At 34.7% G+C, this 20,070-nt stretch overlaps 1 protein-coding gene across 3 annotated transcripts in view; it reads left to right on the top strand.

The window, feature by feature from the left end:
- LOC126832718 (dual specificity calcium/calmodulin-dependent 3',5'-cyclic nucleotide phosphodiesterase 1A) overlaps window positions 1-20,070 on the top strand; it is a 298,858-nt gene that overhangs the window by 68,443 nt on the left and 210,345 nt on the right. The window contains exon 1 of one of the 3 annotated variants that reach the window (XM_050563587.2): window positions 12,592-13,345. The exons of 1 other annotated variant lie outside the window; for it this stretch is intronic. In XM_050563587.2, coding sequence (XP_050419544.1) covers window positions 13,159-13,345 — 187 coding nt within the window. In that variant the 5' untranslated portion in view covers window positions 12,592-13,158. Of the gene's footprint in view, window positions 1-12,591; window positions 13,346-20,070 lie in introns of those variants that run through there. One more of the 3 variants, XM_050563588.2, reaches the window with a different exon arrangement.

The following is a 20,070-nucleotide window of genomic DNA, read 5'->3' as shown; positions in this document are numbered from 1 at the left end:
TATCACATCAATACCTTGACTAAGTTCAGTAATGAGCACTTTCTGCTCAAGGTAAGCAGAGCGATAAGCAATTTGATTGGTCAAGACTTTGGAACACAATAACTCTCATTTTAATTGAGCTAGAATGTTCACACTTGGTATAGGTGTTTATTAGGTGAATGCCATGATGGAGTTCGAAGATGAGAATTTCCTGCTTAGAATAAGCAGAGATAAGCAATTTGATTGATTGATGCTTTGGGACATGATAACTTTAGTTTTAACTTGGTGAGAGTGAGAACACTTGGTGTATATAGTTTTATCACATCAATTTATCACTAGTCTTGATAATCCATCTGCATAGCTCTGACCGTGAGAGGTTTAGGAAGAAAAGGTTGGATCTCTAAGAATGAGGAACTCTTTCATACAGTAAGAAGTATGTGACGATTTGTCATATGGTGGAATAGTGGATGTAGTTTTCAAGATATTATTCATGTTGGGGTACCCTACTACAGAATTAATCAGTAAACATTTTACTAAAGAAAATAATTCAATATTCAGCTTAGCAACACTAAGTATGATGCATTGTGTTGCTTTATTATTGTTACTGCCATGGTGCTACTGGGACTTGTCACAAGTAAACACTTGATAATTTAGTATATTTATGTAAGCAAGAGTCAAGTTAAAATACATGATAAATATGAGTAGGATCCCCAACAGTAATCAACATTTAAATATCTCAGTGGTAATGATTGGAGAGAATGTAATAATCACATCTGTCAGTCTTCAATTTGTCAAATTAAGTCAGTTATCCTGGATATATTAGTGTCTTGGGAATACATTAAATACATTACTGTATATACTATTTCAAGGAGTCATTTGAGGTTAAGTCCAAATACATTAAATAAAACCTTTTTGATATTTGATATGCACTGGAATGGATTGGAAAAGAAAATTATTTAGACTAACAAAGGATTATTTTTATATTCCCACATTTTCATGTGGATATATATTGTACGCTGTCACTCCAGTCCATCTGGACATCCTTCCGTTTACATTTTCTTTATGGATACTCTACAGGCCACAATTTTTAACCAATTTTGGTGGCATGTATTGACCCTAACTTCATGGATTATGGCCCCTGATTGTACGAAAAATCTTCGTTTTAGTTTGTGGACCCTCTAGAAGTCAAAATTTTATGTTGTATCATAATGATGGTTGAGTTTGAATTTCATGAAAATTGGACGTAAACTGTCTGACAAAATAGCTGCTCCACTTTACGCAAAAAGTATAATATACATGTAATACCAATGTTGTGGACTCTCTACGAGTTCACAATTTTTATCAGATTTTGATGAAACTTAAAACAGGTTTATTTCCCAAAGATCTAGGTTCCTTTTGATATTGCCATTATCGGACCATCATTTCATGGATTATGGTCCCTGTTTGTTTGTTCGGTTTATTAGGTCAATGCTTTGATGGAGTTCGAAGATAAACAATCTGATTGGTTGATGCTTTATGGGGCACGATAAATTTGGTTATAATGAGGTGAGAGCGATGATACTTGGAATATAGATTCATTATATCATTACCTTGACTAAGTTCGATGGTGAGAATTTTCTGCTTAGGCTTAGGAGCGATAAGCAATTTAATTGGTCAAGACTTTGGAACATTAACATTTTGAGTTGAAGCTAAGCATAACTAATCAATATTATTGGTCGTTGCTTTGGGACAAGATAATCTTGATTCTATCTGGTAGAGAGGGAGGAACCTTAGTGTACAATTTGATTGCTTGATACTTTTGAAAAAAATGAATGTGCGATTAATTAATGTGTGTCATCTATTTATTTTTGGATTTCGGTGGGGGCTCATTAACCTCACTGTTGGCTTGTTAAATATAAATTATGTCATTTTTGATGAACAGGAAGTGTTTTACGGATGGGATAGTAAATAATCTCAGATTGCCCATATCTCGGTTTTTTTCTCAACAGATCTTTCTCAGGTATTCATTTTTGAATTCTTTGGACGAATCCCATATGGGCTCTGACCGACGTTTTTTAGAAATTTGGAAGTTCGCTCGATTAATATTAGCATCAAAGACTTGTGAAAGTTTTCTTCATCATTTTTTTCGACATTCGAGATGACATATCTTCGTTAGTATTTGAGGTACCAAGTTGAAACTTGGTAGGAATAAGGAATACATTGATGCCTTCAAAATGCATATTAAAACTTTTTGTGACAGCTTCAGGAAATTACAGAAGCCTTCCGATTTTCCCGAACATAAATATTTCTCTCCATTTTAGAAATATACAAAAAATGACATATGGTGGTGTTAGCCCCAGATATTTATCTTTCATCTCCAAAGACCTTGTTCCATAACATTTTCAACTGCTTGTCAGCCATATTTGATTTCACAAAAAAGATTAAAATCAATATTCAGCCGCCATTTAAATTCCTATTTTCAACATCTTTTTTTTGTATTGAACCTACTCCAAATGGCAGCAAATCTTAGGGAGCCGATTTTGAATTTCAATTTTGTTTACTTCCGCTTCCCCATTGAATTTTCACCTTCTAGATGGTGACCTAACCTTTCAGTGACCCTTGACCTTTGTATGTATGATGACCCCCATGTCTACTAACAATTAATATCAAAAAGTATGGTCTTGAAGTATAATTTCCGGCTTTATTAAGAGTTCAAAATGACAGGTTTTTCCACTTTAATAGGTTTTGGATGTTACTATACTCAATAATTCATGGTGTAACTTGATTGTTGACGTGACCTGACGTGACGTAACGCACAGAAACACGTCAGTACTCTTTGGAGTTCTAGTTTTATATTATTGTTTTGTAAAGCTGTGCTTCAGTGTCATTTAGAGGGGATATCTTGCTCATGCTGATGTTCCAGATCTGAATGTGGGACTCTGAATGTATCTTTGAAAGCAGCCTCTAAAATTTATTGTCAGAATGCCAACAATTTCAAACTGAATTTAGCTTTGCTACCTTTTTTCATTGGCCCCTCTCGTTTTCCCTGCCACCTTCTTTGTGGGATCTGTTGAACCCAGGTTGGTAAACGCTAGTTCAACATACAACACTCTATCAATCATATTTGTCCCCTGCTTTCGAAGAAAGCCGGGAACTATTAAAATTGGTCTGTGTGTCCATCCGGATGTCTACCCGTCATAGTTTTTGGAACACAATAACTCTCCTAATTGGGCTAGAATGTTCAAATTTGGTGTAGGTGTTTATTAGGTGCACGCCCTGATGGAGTTGGAAGATGAGCATTTTCTGCTAAGGATTAGCAATTTGTTTGGTTGTTGCTTTGGGACACAATAACTTTTGTTTTATTTAATTGAGTGATGAAACTTGGTGTATAGTTTTATTACATTAATACCTTGACTAAGTTCAATAATGTGCATTTTCTGCTCAGGGTAAGCCGAGCGATAAGCAATTTGATTGGTCAAAACTATGGAACAAAATAACTCTCTTTCTAATTCAGGTAGAATGTTCAAACTTTGTGTAGACTTTGATTAGGTTGATTAGGTGTATGCCTTGATGGAGTTTGATTATGCACATTTTGCACTAAGGCTAATCAGAGATAAGCAATTTGAGAGAGAAATGGGGTTTAACATCCACTCAACACAAACTAGGTCATTTTGGGACTAATAAGCAATTTGATTGATTGAGATTTTGGAACATGATAACTTTGGTTCTAAATCTGTGAGAGCGATGATTCATTAAATCAATACCTTGACTAAGTTCGATGATGAAAATTTTCTGCTTAGGCTAAGTAGCAATAAGCAATTTGATTGGCCAAGAGTTTGGAACATAACGCAACAACTTCACTACTAGGTATTTCAAAACCTTGACTGAGTTTGATCATGAACATTTTATGCTTAGACATGCTTAAACTAAGTATAGATAATCAGTTTTATTGCTCGCTACTTTTTAAAAAGATAAATGTGCAATTAATTAATAAGCGTCCTCTATTTATTTTGGGATTTCAGCAGGGGACATAAGCCTCACTGTTGGATTATCCTTAATAATTAAATATACTTCTAATACCATAATTGCACTGATAGACTGCGATACCAGAAATGTTTCATAGATTGAACATGAATTAGAATTAGAATAAGATGAATAAAAGGTTTTCAGCAGAAGTCTTACAAGAATATCTAACCTAATTTACATGTATAATCGTCTTATATTAATTACAATATGCGATACAAATAATGCTTCCATTACTTCTCTGTCAAGATATTAACCTGCTGTCCGATTTGTTGAAATATAAGTAATACCGTTTAAGCGTTATATATAATTTGATATTTAATTTGTATAATTTTAATAATGAAACTTTTATTTTTCATGTTTCATTATAAACAGATGGAATTGCTAAAATTTTAGGTTTTATTTTCAAATCTGAATTTAGTACTATTTGTTTGATTAAGACATTTGAGATATGCTAGTAACAGTTACACTGTTCTCTATTTTTATAAGCCAATATTATAATGTGGTCATATAATGTCGTCGGTCCGGCGTCCACAATTGATTGTGGGTGGATGCTATAGAGGCTCAAGTTAATATCCAATTGAATTTACATTTATACACAGTATTTAAGTTAATGAGACAAAGAAGCCAATTGATTTTTTCAAGGATTTATGATAATTACTGCCAGAGTTATGTCCCTTGATCACTTTTAAAAATCTTGTGGATGTTCTACAGGCTAAAGTTAATATCCGATTGTCTTGAAATATATACAGAGTGTTTAAGCTTATGAGAGGATAATGTTAATATCTGTTTGACTTTAAATTTATACACATAGTTTCAGGTCTTGAGACGAACAAGTATATTGATATTCAATGATTTTAGATAACTTGAACAGCTATAAAACCATGATATTAAATTTTTGTATACTAAAAATTAGCATGGGTCAGAACTAAAAGCCAAACAAATTCTACTGATTTCTGATAATTACTTAATGAGTTGTCACTCTTACTTAGATATTAGGGTATTGTAAATGTTTCATTACCAACAGAAGAAAAAATGTGCAACAACCCTTGTCGATTGCCCGGAGGATTTAGCTGCTATGAGTGTATGTTTCATTGACTGGCAACCTATCTTTGTATGTTAATAAGGACAATATTATTAATGAATCCATATTCCATAGTTAATTACTCACTGAAACACCTACTGAAACACTATTCATTAAAACGAGTTTGAATCTCAACATGGCTGGAGAATTAGAACCATAAGGATCTTTCACATATTTCAGAAGTAAAGCATGCAGGCTTAAGGGAAGTGGTTCAAGTTGTTCAGATGGGAAAAAAACTTGACACGGCATTTGGAATTATAAATAGAAATTATAACAATAGAAAATAGAAGTATTAACAATTGATTTGCTTAAGTATGCAATGTAAGGTGTAGAATTTTGTCTGTCAGTGTGGTTTCTTTAAATTCCAGTTAAGTGCCAAGAAAATGTGACCAGTGTAATTATTGATTTATGTGAATTGTTCTTATTGGTTCAATATTTGATGTTCTGTGACAAGTAATAAAAAGTATTGAACATTGTTTTGTCAAATTAAGGGAACAGTTTGCTTCGGGAAAAATGAATGTTTGATAGAGTCATTATATAAAGTTCCCATTTGTTTAAGGTTAACAGCATTCATTTACGGCTTGTAATATTTTCTTCGACCTATTGTCTTTTTAATTAACTGTTAGTACTTGGGACGAAAATATTAATCAATCAAGCTCAGTTCTTCTTTGACAGTTTCTAAATGTAGTGGAATATTGAGAGAGTAGTTTTTATGAGGGAAGGGATAACATATTGTGAAATCATAGTCAAATGTCTGAAACTAATAATGTCATACTTTTAAAATGGCAAATTTGCTGTTGATAGATGATTTTCAGATGAAGTTTGTATAGGTTTATCCCCAAAAGATCTTGGCTGCTTTCGATATTGGCATGTATCGGATCGAAACTTCATGGATTATGGCCCCTGATTGTACGAAAAATCACGTTTTAGGCTTCTGGACCCTATAGAGGTCACAATTTTTATCCAATAAATTGCGTTTTTAGATTGTGGACCCTATAAAGGTCATAATTTTTATCCGATTTAAAAAAAACGTATTATTATATCACTGTTACACCTCAGGGACGGCTGAGATTGAATTTCGTGAAAATCGCCCCAAAATTGACAGACAAAATGGCCGCCGTTCGTTTTCAAATAATGTAAAAATATGGTATATCAAGGCTGTGGACCCTACAGAGGTCACAATTTTTATCCGATTTTGTTGAAACATGAAATGTAAATTTATAACCCAAAGATCTCGGTTCCTTTTGATATTCGCGCATGTCGGAACGTAACTTCCTGAATTATGGCCCCTGATTGTACGAAAAATCGCGTTTTTAACTTGTGGACCCTATAGAGGTCATAATTTTTATCTAATTTAAAAAACCGTATTATTATATCACTGTTACACCCTAAGGAAGGCCGAGTGTGAATTTCGTGAAAATCGGCCCAAAATTGACAAGACAAAATGGCCGCCGTTCGTTCTCAAATAGCGTAAAAATATTATATATCAAGGTTGTGGACCCTATGGAGGTCACAATTTTTATCTGATTTTGTTGAAACTTGAAATATTAGTTTATAACCCAAAGATCTTGGTTCCTTTCGATATTCGCGCATATCGGACTGTAACTTCCTGAATTATGGCCCCTGATTGTACGAAAAATCGCGTTTTTAGAGGTCATAATTTTTATCAGATTTAAAAAAACGTATTATTATATTACCGTTACACCCTATATCCAGAAATATTGGCACAACCGTAAAGCTGCACTACTTTGTTTCACGGTAAACGATGAAAAGATAAAAGGTATGCCGACAAAAAACTGATTTCAACACTGGTTTAATAAAATTTTAACATTTTAAAGTACTTTTCGTCCGTCTTGGGACTATTCATAAATAATGTCATTGTATAGAGATGGACAGTATAGTATATTTATACATATTTACATAGTAACACTGTGGTTTTAATTGGCTATAGTTACCATTGTCTATGGTTACATATATATATATAAATATATATATATATATGTGACCATAGAAATAACAATTACCATATGTGTCTCTCAAAGTATAGTCATTCCATTCCCTTCTAAACCCATTAGAAACACTCTTGTTATGGTTTAGTGTTAAAACTCAAATTCACGACAAACCTCGCCCCAGCACATAAAATCATATGATTTGGACACCGACTTCAAATAATGTCAATGTACATGAAAAAAAAGATGAAAGAGAAATTTCATGACTTTGATCACAATCGTCTATTTTTTTATAACAAATGTTATGATTTGAATAATTTTTATAGGCCCACATTTTCATGTGGACGTATATTGTCGTCACACCTGTCCGTCTATAATTTATTTGTGGACACTCTACAGGTCACAATTTTTATCCGATTTTGACAAAACTTGAAATATAGGTTTATCTCCCAAGGATTTTGGTTCCTTTCGATATTCGCATGTATCGTACCATAACTTCATGGATTATGGCCCCTGATTGTATGAAAAATCAAGTTTTTACCTTGTAGACACTCTAGAGGTCCTAATTTTGATCCGATTTTGATGAAACTTGATATGCATGTTTATACCCCAAATATCTTGTATGATCCTTTTGATATCGGATCGGATCTTGCTGAGTTATTGCCCCTGACTGTACGAAAAATCATGTTTTTAGCTTTTTCCTCTAGAGGTCACAATTTTTATCAGATTAAAAAAAGTATATCACCGTTACACCGTAATGATGGTTGAGTTCGAATTTTGTGAAAATCGGACCAAAACTGCCAGACAAAATGGCCGCCCCTTGTACGCAAATAGTGTAAAATATGGTATATCAAGGTTGTGGACCCTCTAGAGGTCACAATTTTCATCCAATTTTGATGACACTTGGAATGCTTATTTATATCCCAAAGATCTTGGTTCCTTTCGATATTCGCGCTTATTGGATCGTAACTTCCTAAATTATGGCCCCTGATTGTACGAAAAATCGCACTTTTAACTTGTGGTTCCTCTAGAGGTCACAATTTCTATCTGATTTAAGAAAACGTTATAGTATATCACCTTTACACACTGATGATTGTTGAGTTAAAATTTCGTGAAAATTGGATCAAAAATGTCGGACAAAATGGCCGCCCCTTGTACGCAAATAGTGTGAGCGTCTGGTATTTTGTGGACCTCCTAAAGGTCACAATTTTGATTCAATTTTGATGAAACTTGAAATGCTTGTTTATAACCCAAGGTTGTGGACCCTCTATAGGCCACAGTTTTTATCCGATTTGGATGAAACTTTAAATATATGTTTTTATCAGAAAGATCTTGGTTCCTGTTGATAATCACACATATCCAAACGTAACTTCCTGGATTATGGCCCCAGATTGGTCGAAAAATCTCATTTTTAGCTAGTAGATTCTCAAGAGGTCACAAATTGTTTTTCCGATATTAAAAACCGTTTAGATATATCACCATAATGAAAGTTAAATTGGAATTTCGGGAAAATCAAAATGAAACCACCCGACAAAATGGCAGCTTTTTGTTCGCAAACTGTGTATAAGTATGTAATACAAAGGTTATGGACCCTCTAGAGGTCACAATTTTTATACGCCCACATTTTCATGTGAACGTATATTGTCGTCGCCCCTGTCCATCCAGACGTCCGCCAACAATTGTTTGTGGACTCTCTAATTTCTCATCCAATTTTGAAATATAGGTTTATCCCCAAAAGATCTCAGCTGCTTTCGATATTGGCATGTATCGGATCGAAACTTCATGGATTATGGCCCCTGATTGTACGAAAAATCACGTTTTTAGCTTGTGGACCCCATATAGGTCACAATTTTGAACAGATTTTGATGAAACTTGATGTGCATGTTTATAACCCAAAGATCTTGGTTCCTTTCGATATTTGCGGCCATGGGAATGTAACTTCCTGAATTATGGCCCCTGATTGTTCGAAAAATCGCCTTTTTTAGCTCGTGGTCCCTCTGGAGGTCACAATTATTATCCGATTTAAAAAAACGTTTGATTATGTCACCGTTACACCGTAAGGAAGATTGAGTTTGAATTTCGTGAAAATCGGAATAAAATTGCCGGACAAAATGGCCGCCGTTTGTACGCGAATATGGTATATCAAGGTTGTGAACCCTATAGAGGTCACAATTTTTATCCGATTTTGTTGAAACTTGAAATGTAAGTTTATAACCCAAAGATCTCGGTTCCTTTCGATATTCACTATCGGATCGTAACTTCCTGAATTATGGCCCCTGATAGTACAAAAAATCGCATTTTTAGCTAGTGGACCCAATAGAGGTCACATTTTTATCCGATTTTGTTGAAACTTGAAATGTAAGTTTATAACCCAAAGATCTTGGTTCCTTTCGATATTTGCACATATCGAATTGTAATTTCCTCAATTATGGCCCTTGATTGTAGGAAAAATAACTTTCTTTTTAGCTTGTTCTCTATCCATCTCTCGAAAATGTGGGCATATCCTGCCTGGCAGCCGCTGGTTTATGACATATTGTCACTGAGTAAAGTGAGCCTGAACGTATGATGTGAAAGGGCGCACTATAAATGGGCTGTAATTACCGGGTATAAATAATAATGATAACATGCACAGTGACAATGACATTATTTAAAAAAAGTGAAACATGAGTAGGCTATCCACTGAAGTTTAGCCTCCTTATAAACATTTGTGTATATTAATCATTAAATGAGGTCGACTATTCAAACCCGTAAAACTACTGTAATTATTAATCTTTTCTATCATCTGGTTAGAGAAAATTCTTATACGTTGTCACTATATATCAGAGTAGGGAATTACTTATTGATAACTTCCGCTTAACATGGTCCACAAACAATAAGCTTTTGAATGGCTGGTTCATATAGCCTCAGTATATACAGATATGTTACGTGATGAGGTCAGAGCAACAATGTTGCCAAAATTGGTTAAAATGCAAAATAAATGACAAAGTCACAAACAAAGGGGATGAATTCGGATACTATTATATAATAAGACAAATGGCTAATCTAGAAGGTATCAAATATAGAAATACAAATGTATTCTAAATTGTGACTGAGTCTAATTTTAAACTAGAGACAAAATAAGTGAAAATATTGATTTTGATCGAAATTGAGATTTTCACAAAAATGAGTCAATAAATATACTATCTATAAATACAAATGATCAAAATAGCAATAAAAGATTTTAGAACACCTTTATTTGGATGTTTTGTAAGAGTACCATATTCTTAAATCTGTCCTATTTCTTAAAATTCTCAGCGAAATTAGTTATTTTTCTTTGCTCGCAACGGGACGATCAGTCATTCCTCTTGCATAATAATTGGCATCGTTGTAAAGAGGAGAATCTCTAGTTTACAAATATGACCAAAATATTGCCGACGAATTCATTTTGTACGGGTACAATGGAGTTTTAAAACCCATAAAAAATGTAAACAAACTCCACCTGTAGCTATGGTGTCTGCACAACTCGTTTACTGATTGGCCCAGACACCACGTGCAAAGCATTATGGTTAAATAAAAACCATGTGGCAAAATTATGTAAATTAATCGGCAAACGGGTGTGTCATTGAGTAATACTAATCAAGTATCACGGATTGATGATAAAGCTGTCGAAAACTCATTATTTACTCCGAATAATTAATCAAAGCGGTGATTATTTGATATCTCGTTTCATCTTTAAAAAAATAACTTATAGGCCTTAAATGGAAATAAACAAAATTGCCAATAATTTTCTTTTCGAAGAGAATTTTATTGATACTGTCGCTTCTTCATAGTGCATGCAAAGTGAGGAATGCATATTGGATATTATTGTTTAAAATTTTCTTATCACCATGTATCGAAAAAATGAGAATGACTAACGTGCCGAAATGTGACGATTCTGGAGTGGGAAAAACAGTCTGCCATTGTTTAATTACATCAAACCCAAAGTACACGAAAGTGAAAGTAAGCATTTCTTGCCAATGAAATTGACATTTCTATAGGGACTATTTTGATACTGTTATGGTACCTGAAAATAATAATAGACCTATCGAACACGCAAAACCTTATTTTAATTCACATATTAAAAAAACACGCGTACAGTTGTGGCGGCTTGTTTGATGATTAACCAATCAAAACCTTAATCTGGCAAGGTGCTAATTAACTCACCATAGTTATAATATACAACAGACTACTAATGTATAGATTGTTCTTCAGTATAACACTATCGTGTGAATATGCCGTATGTGTTGTGGATGTTCCGTTACAAAAAGAGTGCATTTACTACGATTTTCGTCTTCAGCATCCTTGAAATCCTAAATGAAAAAAATATTAAACAACAAAATAGCAAAAAAATGGCGGAAATCGTTGGATCAAATTTTTACTACGATTTTCGTCTTCACCACCTCTAAGAACCCCTGGAAAGATATATTCAACAACAAAACAGCAAATAAATGGCCTGCTTGCTATGGGATTTTGTTTTGGAACATACCAAATCTTTGACTTGCTTTTTCTCAAAGCATACTTTTGTGAGTTGGGTAGCTTCAAATGGACACAGCTCAGTCAATTTTTGCCCACTTCAAACAAACTATACATCAAATTGGAGAATGTGAAAATAACAATAACTCAATTTTCAAAATTTCCTCATTGCGACTAATTATGAAATGACGGGTGATACTTTGTGATGGTTCAATATTTTGCCATCTTAATTATAAAGTAGAAAGGCATATCTTGCTGGGGGGTTGGATGGCTGAATGGTTAGCGTGCGCGCGCTGTATCATAAAGTCTGTCATTGAGTCAACTGGCATGGTTTCGAATCCCCGGTTGTACGTGACAAGGAGTAGGGTCGCCTGTCTAACCTCGTGGGTTTTCTCCAGGGCCTCCGGTTTCCTCCCACTGCTAAAGAACCCTTTGCGCAAGCAAATTATTGAAATAAAATTAAACCATATGTTAGTCCCGAAATGACCTAGTTGTGTCGAGTGGACGTTAAACCCCATTTCTCTCTCTCTCTCTCTCGCATTTCTTGCTCTGTCCTACCAAATACTGTGGTAAAAATTCTTATGCTTCCAATTTTTTTCTTTGAAGATTTGTCATGTAATTTTTATTAATGAACACAAATTTAATGTGATTGAATATTGTATATGGAGGAATCATAGCATTAATTGACGGGGGAATTTTCTTTGGGTGAAGAATTTCTGATAATGTATGTATAATTCAATAAAATCAATGGATTGATCATTCCTTGAGTTTTAACAAGTAAGGGATCTCAGAGTCTGTAAGTTAGGAATTCAAAGTTGCTGGTTATTGTTTTAAAAAAGTATTTTTCAAGTATAGATCTGATGTTAGTCATTTGTTAGAAAATAAAATAAAATCTATGTTTTGTTGATTAAATTAATTTTATGGTCTGACTTATGAAGTAACTTTTATTATTGTTTAATTATTCTTAAAACCTCTTTAGAATTAATTTAAGTACTTAATAAGATATTTAATGCTTTTTGTTGATTAACAGTTTTCAGTTGAATTTTGTTAATGGTTATTTTTTGTGTTTTTGAATACCTGTAGGTTATGTTTTCATAAGGCATTTATCTTTTTCAGTAAGTAAACGTAGACGATTCTTTGATGACTTGCTTATCAATTAATTCAATGTTTTGTTTGCCAAAATATCTTTTTATTTGCTGCCGAGCTCAGTATAAAAGAATTGCCTTTTGAGTTTGCATAGTATTTTTGATGTTTTGGCTTTATAGACCATAAAACTTTTGGGATGTTGTTTATAAACCAAGCAATGAACCAATATATCTTCTGTGTTTATGTCAGCCTGTGTTTCGACAGTCTGTTTGTAAAGTCATACAACTATAAAGTGGATTTCATATCGTTTAATTGTACGGTAGATCACAGCCATAGATATCTATAGACTACATTTAGAAAAATGACATCGAAGGCGAGCGTTAAGTGTGATAATTTAGAGTCTCCGCGATGGAATATGAATTAATCAACGTTGATCAGAACAACTTCTGTCAGAACGACGTAAAACCAAACCCAGCGATTGACAGCCAATATTCTGATTCTTGCTGATTTCTGCACTAAACGAGTCTTTATTTCTAACAACTGATTTGTAGCAGCTCTTGCGTTAAAATGGCGAGCAGATCTTTAACGGATTTGCCACTAGTGACTGTAACTGATATGGATAAACTGAAATCTAACCATCTATTAGCTGAACTTAAGGACGATGGGCCGTCACAGTCAAGGTCATTGCCATGTTCTCCCAGCACAAATCGTAAAGCCTTGACAACTTGGATTGGTGGGATGCAGTTCATTATAGGTATTTTTACCCTTTTATGTCTTAAAATTTGAAAAAGGAAAGGTTTTTTTTCTCAAAAATTCAATAATTCTTTAAAACTGATTACATTCATTGTTTTATGTATAACTGTTTTTCATTATATAAAAATATTTTATATCTTTTCGTATTTCTTTAATGTTATTAATATTTGTTAGTGCAAAATTGTAAAATTATATTTTTCTTGTGGAAATTTTTTTTTTTTTTTCATATTTCTTTAAGTTATTAATATTTGATAGTGGTTTCTAATATGTGACCCGTGATGGCAAAATGAGTTGGAATGTGCAAATTCTAATAATTAGCTACAGACAAAACAAGTAAAAATATTGAATTTGATCGAAATTAAGATTTTCATAAAAATGGGTCCAAACTATCCATCGACCCAAAGGATCAAAATGGCAATAAAACTTTTTCAAACACATTTATTTGTTCGTTTTGTAAGAAGTACCATATTCTTAATCTTTCTTTTTTCTGAAAATTCTCAGAAAAATCAGTTATTTTTTGACATGCGCAATGGGACGACTGGTCAGTCTCCTTACATAATACTTGACATTGTTTTATAGCAGTTAATCTCTAGTTTATAAATATGACCAAATTATTGCATGTGACGAAGATAATAGAATGTACGCATGATTACCCAATCAACAATCTTAATCCCCTGACCACCAGATGCTAATTAATTGGTGCGATTAACAGAAGTTATTTCCATAAAAGTTGTAATATACAAAACATAGATTACTATAATGTATGGACTATTCTCATTTGTTCTAAATTATAACACTGAAATAAATATTAAACGACAAAATAGCAATTATATGGCGTGGTTGCTATGTGATTTTGTTTTAGAACATAACATCTTTACTTGCAGGGGGGTTGGATGGTCGAGTGGTTAGCACGTGCGTGCTGTATCAAAAGGTTTGTCATTAAGTCAACTGCCGTGTTTTCGAATCCCCAGTTGTACGTGAAAAGGAGTAGGGTCGCCTGTCCAACCTCGTGGGTTTTCTCTGGGTCCTCCGGTTTCCTCCCACTGCTAAAGAGCCCTATGCGCAAGCGAATTATTGAAATAAAATTGAACCATGTGTTAGTATCTCTCTCTTTACTTGCAGCTTTTTCTCAAAACTACCTTTTCTGACTTGGGCAACTTCAAACAGATACAGCTCAGACAATTTTTGCCTTATTCATACCAACGATACATTATTTTGAAGGTATTGAGGTGGAGAATGTAAAAATAACAATAACTCAAGGCGTTTTTGTGAACCGATTAGATTAGACCGATTAGCTATTATACGCATTTGTGAACCAAGTTGATTATGCTAATCGTTACATTTGTGAGACGATTTAACTCAACTGATTAGGCAAATCGACCTAATCGTCCCAGGAGGTGTTTAGGCGATTAGATTTGACCATTTCAAAATGGCGGAATGTTCGACGTCGTAAGTAATTTTTAATGCTTATTGTTGTTTTTCTCCATAAAAAATGTTTTTTTAAAACGCATTTGACGTGTTTAATGTTAACTTTATAGTCCACAAGAATGTTAGATCACCTCTAAGCAATTTTATTCATTTACGGTTTTTTCAATATATTCCTCAATCCTAGGTTTTCTCAGTAAACTTTTTACATGTTTTGTCACTTCAGTTTTCAAAAAAAATACTTGAACTTGTTGGACATAGGAGATTGTTTCTAACGGCAACCATTTTTCCTTTTTTGCGTAGATAACCTTCATTTGTCTTTAACAAGTCATCAATAATTAGCAGAGACAATTTTTTGTTCTGATCGGTGTCCGTACCAAATCGTAATTATCAAATTTCACATTTGTGGACCATAGCTAATCAAATCGAAATCATACCAAATCGTACTAGCAAATCAAAACCTAATCTAATCGACTCACAAAAACGCCATCAGTTTTCAAAATTTCCTCATTGCTACTCAATTTGCCAGCATGGGTCACGTATATGTAGTGAAAAATTACAAAGGCTTTACAAATGATTATATGCCAAAGATCTGGGTTTCTGTCGATGCTTGTGTGTATCAGACTGTAACTTCCTGGATTAGGGCCCCTGATTGTATGAAAAATCAATTTTTATACGCCCACATGGAAATGTGGTCGTATATTGCCGTCGTCCACAATTTGTTGTGAACACTCTACAGACTACATTTATCATCTGATTGTTTTTAAATTGATATATGTTGTTTGCATTAGTGAGATGAAGAATCCTATTTAAATTCAACAACTTCCGTTAATTTCGTCTGGAGTTATGGCCCTTGTTTCACTTTGTTGCACCTTGTGAACGCTCTAACGACAAAAGTTATTATCCGATCTGTATGAAATTTATATGCATCATTTAGATTAGTAAAAAAAAGAAGCTTATTGAATTTCAGCAATTTCCGTTAATTACATCTAGAGTTATGGCCCTTGTTTCACTTTGTTGCTTCTTGTGAATGCTCTAACAACAAAAGTTATCAACCGTTCTGTATAAAATTTATATGCAGCATTTAAATTAGTAAAACAAAGAAGCCTATTGAATTTCAGCAATTTCCGTTAATTACATCTAGAGTTATGGCCCTTGTTTCACTTTGTTGAATCTTGTGAACGCTCTAATGACAACAGTTATCATCTGACCTGTTTGAAATTGATATGCATCATTTAAATTAGTGAAACGAAGAAGCCTATTGAATTTCAGCAATTTCCTTTAATTACGCCGTGAGTTATGGCCCTTGTTTCACTTTGTACCTTGTTTATGCTCTAACGACAAAAGTTATCCGTTCTGTATGAAATTTATATGCATCATTTAGATTAGTAAAACAAAGAAGCTTATTGAATTTCAGCAATTTCCGTTAATTACATCTAGAGTTGTGGCCCTTGTTTCACTTTGTTGAATCTTTTGAACGCTCTAATGACAACAGTTATCATCCGATCTTTTCGAATTTGATTGCATCATTTAAATTAGTGCAACGAAGATGCCTATTGAATTTCAACAATTTCCGTTAATTACACCGTGAGTTATGGCCCTTTTTTCACTTTGTTGTACCTTGTGAATGCTTTAATGACAAAAGTTATTATCCGATCTGTATGAAATTTATAGGTATCGTTTAAATTAGTAAAACGAACAAGCCTATTGAGGTTCAGCAAATTTCCGTTAAATACATCTACAGTTATGGCCCTTGTTTCACATTGTTGAATCTTGTGAACGCTTGAACGACAAAAGTTATCACCCAATCTGTATGAAATTCATATGCATCATTTAAATTAGTGAAATGAAGAAGCCTGTTGAATGTCAGCAATTTCTGTCAATTACTTCTAGAGTTATGGCCCTTGTTTTACTTTGCTGGAAGTTCTGAACGACAAAAGTTATCATCCGATCTGTATGAAATTGAAATATATTATTTGAATTAGTAAAACAAAAAAGGCTGTCGAATTTCAACAATTTCTGTAGATTACTTCCAGAGTTACAGCCCTTGTATTAGTTTTTAGAACCTTATGAACCCTCAAACGACGAAAATTATAATGTCATCTGTATGAAATTGTCTATTAAATGCCCCCTAATTACCTACAAAAGAACAAATATACGACAACTCTTGTCGACCGCTCGGACGATTTAGCTGCAGTGGGCGTATGTTTAGTTGCCTGGCAACCTATCTTTTATTTTAGTTTGTTCTCTGTCCATCTCTTGCAAAATGTGGGCATATCTTGCATGGCAAACGACTCGTACAAAAATTTTCAGTGTCAGTTAATCCTGTTCTAATTATGTTGGGTTTTTTTCCCTTAGATCTATCATTTATTGGTTTGCTTTTACCAATATTCCCGATCATTATGAAATTGCTTCATAAAATAAAATTCCCAACAACTTGTCAGCATGTGTTTCAAATACTAAATTATAAAAGTTAATATTATTTAAAACTAAATCTTGTATGGCTAGCTTGACTCAATTCCAACTGTCTCCCAACCATGGTACAGATGATATTGAAAGATTGTGCATGATTTATGCCAAACCACATGTCATCAGTAATTTGGCATTACAAAAAGTGTTCAAAAATATACTATTAATGTCTTTTATCGGGATATTCGGTGATTATTATTATCCCACGCCGAACGAAGTTAGGAAGGGATATTGAAATTGGCTCTGTCCGTCCGTGTTTCCGTTCATCTGCCCACTTTAGTTTGCGGAGGATATCTCATAAATCATTCAAGATATTTTTTTAAAACTTTGTACACACATCAGACTATTACAGTTGTGCCTTTTGCTATTTAGGAATTTCTTGGATTTATATTTTTTGAGTTTCCATGAAGATATCTTCATGAAATTATGTACAATCATCAGCCTATGATAATAGTTATGCCTTTTGTTAATTAGAAAATTCTTGGATTTGATAATTTTTGTGTTTCCATGGAAACAAATTTCTCTGTTGAATGATTTTTACTACACATTTGACTTAGTTTTGGGTATATAATTATTATTCTAGAGCATATCTCAGAAATTGTTCAAGATACCTTTATAACACATTCACATTTATCTATCCAATTATTTTAATTTCTCATGACCACCCTTGTTCAAGAAATCTTTTTGAATCTTTGTACAAACATCAATCTATTGTAGTATTTTAATTTCTGATGAATAAGCTTTATTTATTGTTTAACATACAGCATCTGATGGAGGTAGACAAAGGTTGTTGTGCAAACATTACAAGGAGTAGCGACCCTACCTTGCCCAGTTATTGTGATAAGAGTATGAATCTTCTGACTATACCATTGATATTCCAAGAAGTTGTTTTTCCTTATGTCATCCAAACAAGTGCAAGGGTGTGGGATGGTGATGACTAGTCATCTTGTTTTAGTTTCTTTTTGAGATTTATAGCTTTGAATCTATGCTGGATACAGGGCGGATCTAGGAATTTTGAAAAGGGGCTGGGGGCGCCGTGAAATTAGGGCACTGACCGCGGAGATGGGGCACGCCGCTGAGAGGGTTTTTGTGGGGGGGGGGGGTCCTCCCAAGAAAATTATCCATCATTTCTGTAGCCATTCCAAGAGCTATTTGGCTGATATTTTCGTCTAAGTAAACGTTCGGAAATCGTTGAAAATGAGTCTTTAAATCGAGCAAAAAAGCCAGTTGAACATGCGACTCGAAAATTGTCAAGGCGAGCGAGGCATTATGATGGGAAAAAAGGCGAATCTATTCCCTAGCTACTTCACTTGTAGCCTTGTTACTTGTACTGTGTACTGACCACACATGAAACAATGCTACATCAAGTTGCACTCATGCTCATCGGTGATGGGCATGAGTGTATACGCCGTCGATTCCACAAGATGCTATCATTGATGTCTGTCTATAGTCACTCTATCGGATTAGGGCACCGTCAGCTAAACAACAATAATTCGTTTGAAAGTGGAAGCATTAATTAGACCAGACTGATGTGTTTGAGTCATTTAGGATCCCAGCAACGGGTTTGGAACGGACATATTTGGGCCTGAGAAAAGGCACTTTCAGCAGTAAAAAAAGGCACTGTTGAAAATTAGGGGGGGAGGGCGCGTGCCCCTCGTGCCCCCCCCCCCCCTAGGATCAGCCTCTGGGATATATTTTAACGAGATCACCATGGATAATTTTGAGCCCTGCACACATTAACTAACATAAAATGACTGAGTGCCCAACAAGAGAGAATGATTTGTTTACAACTTTTTGATATTTTAAAGATATTTATCAAGTCTTTTTGAACAGATATTGGCACCTCCAGTATCGGCAAAACTGCATGGTTCTCAGCTACTTATTCATTTTCTTTAAAGTTGCAATTGCAAATTTTCAAGTTATATTTTTAAAATGTATTAAAATAAAGCCTTAAAATATACTATTCCAAAAAAGTAGGGGATATTTGATTTTTAAGTGTTATTAAAGTCACCTAATGAAACTGACGAAGAAACAAATGACAAAATGAAATGAAGTTCACATTCATCGATTTATTCCAAATGATCGTTAGACTAAGTAAGGCACAACCAAGTCAGTAACGGGTAAATCCTCCTCTGTTTGCCAAACAAGCATTGATCCGACGTGGCATACTCCTAATGAGACGTCTAAGGTCATTTTGGTCCAGATTGTCCCATTCCTGTTGCAACGCAGCAGCAAGTTCTTGGACATTGGCAGGACGTTGTTGACGTTGACGTAACCTCTGTCCAAGCATGTCCCAGACATGCTCGATGGGGGAGAGGTCGGGACTCAGTGCTGGCCAAGGTAATGTGGTGATGTTCTGTTGTTGGAGGTAACCTGTAACGATCCTGGCCCTGTGACATCGGCCATGACGTCGTGCGAACGGCACAACATGGACTGCCAAGATGTTGTCCCGGTAGTACTGGCCTGTAACACGCCCTGCAACAACATGTAAAGCCGTTCTTCCAGCCACAGTGATGCCTCCCCACACCATAACAGAACCACCCCCAAATCGATCATGTCTGATGACGTTAACGTCTTGGAAGCGCTCGTTTCGACGACGCCACACCCTCCTACGTCTGTCCAAAAAATCAACAGTGAACCTTGACTCATCTGAAAACATCACATTGCTCCAGCGTCGATTATCCCAGTGTTGACGATCCCTACACCAACGACGTCTTGCCTGAATGTGATGATCTCTCAAAGAAGGGATCACGCGAGGACGTCGGGCGCGAAGGTGACCCCTATGCAGTCGATTCCGAATCGTCTGGCCACTCACTCTCACACCAGTGTCTG

The sequence above is a fragment of the Patella vulgata genome, chromosome 9, assembly GCF_932274485.2.
Source record: "Patella vulgata chromosome 9, xgPatVulg1.2, whole genome shotgun sequence".
NCBI classification, from domain to species: Eukaryota; Metazoa; Mollusca; class Gastropoda; family Patellidae; genus Patella; species Patella vulgata.
This window is presented reverse-complemented; position numbering and strand designations above follow the sequence as displayed.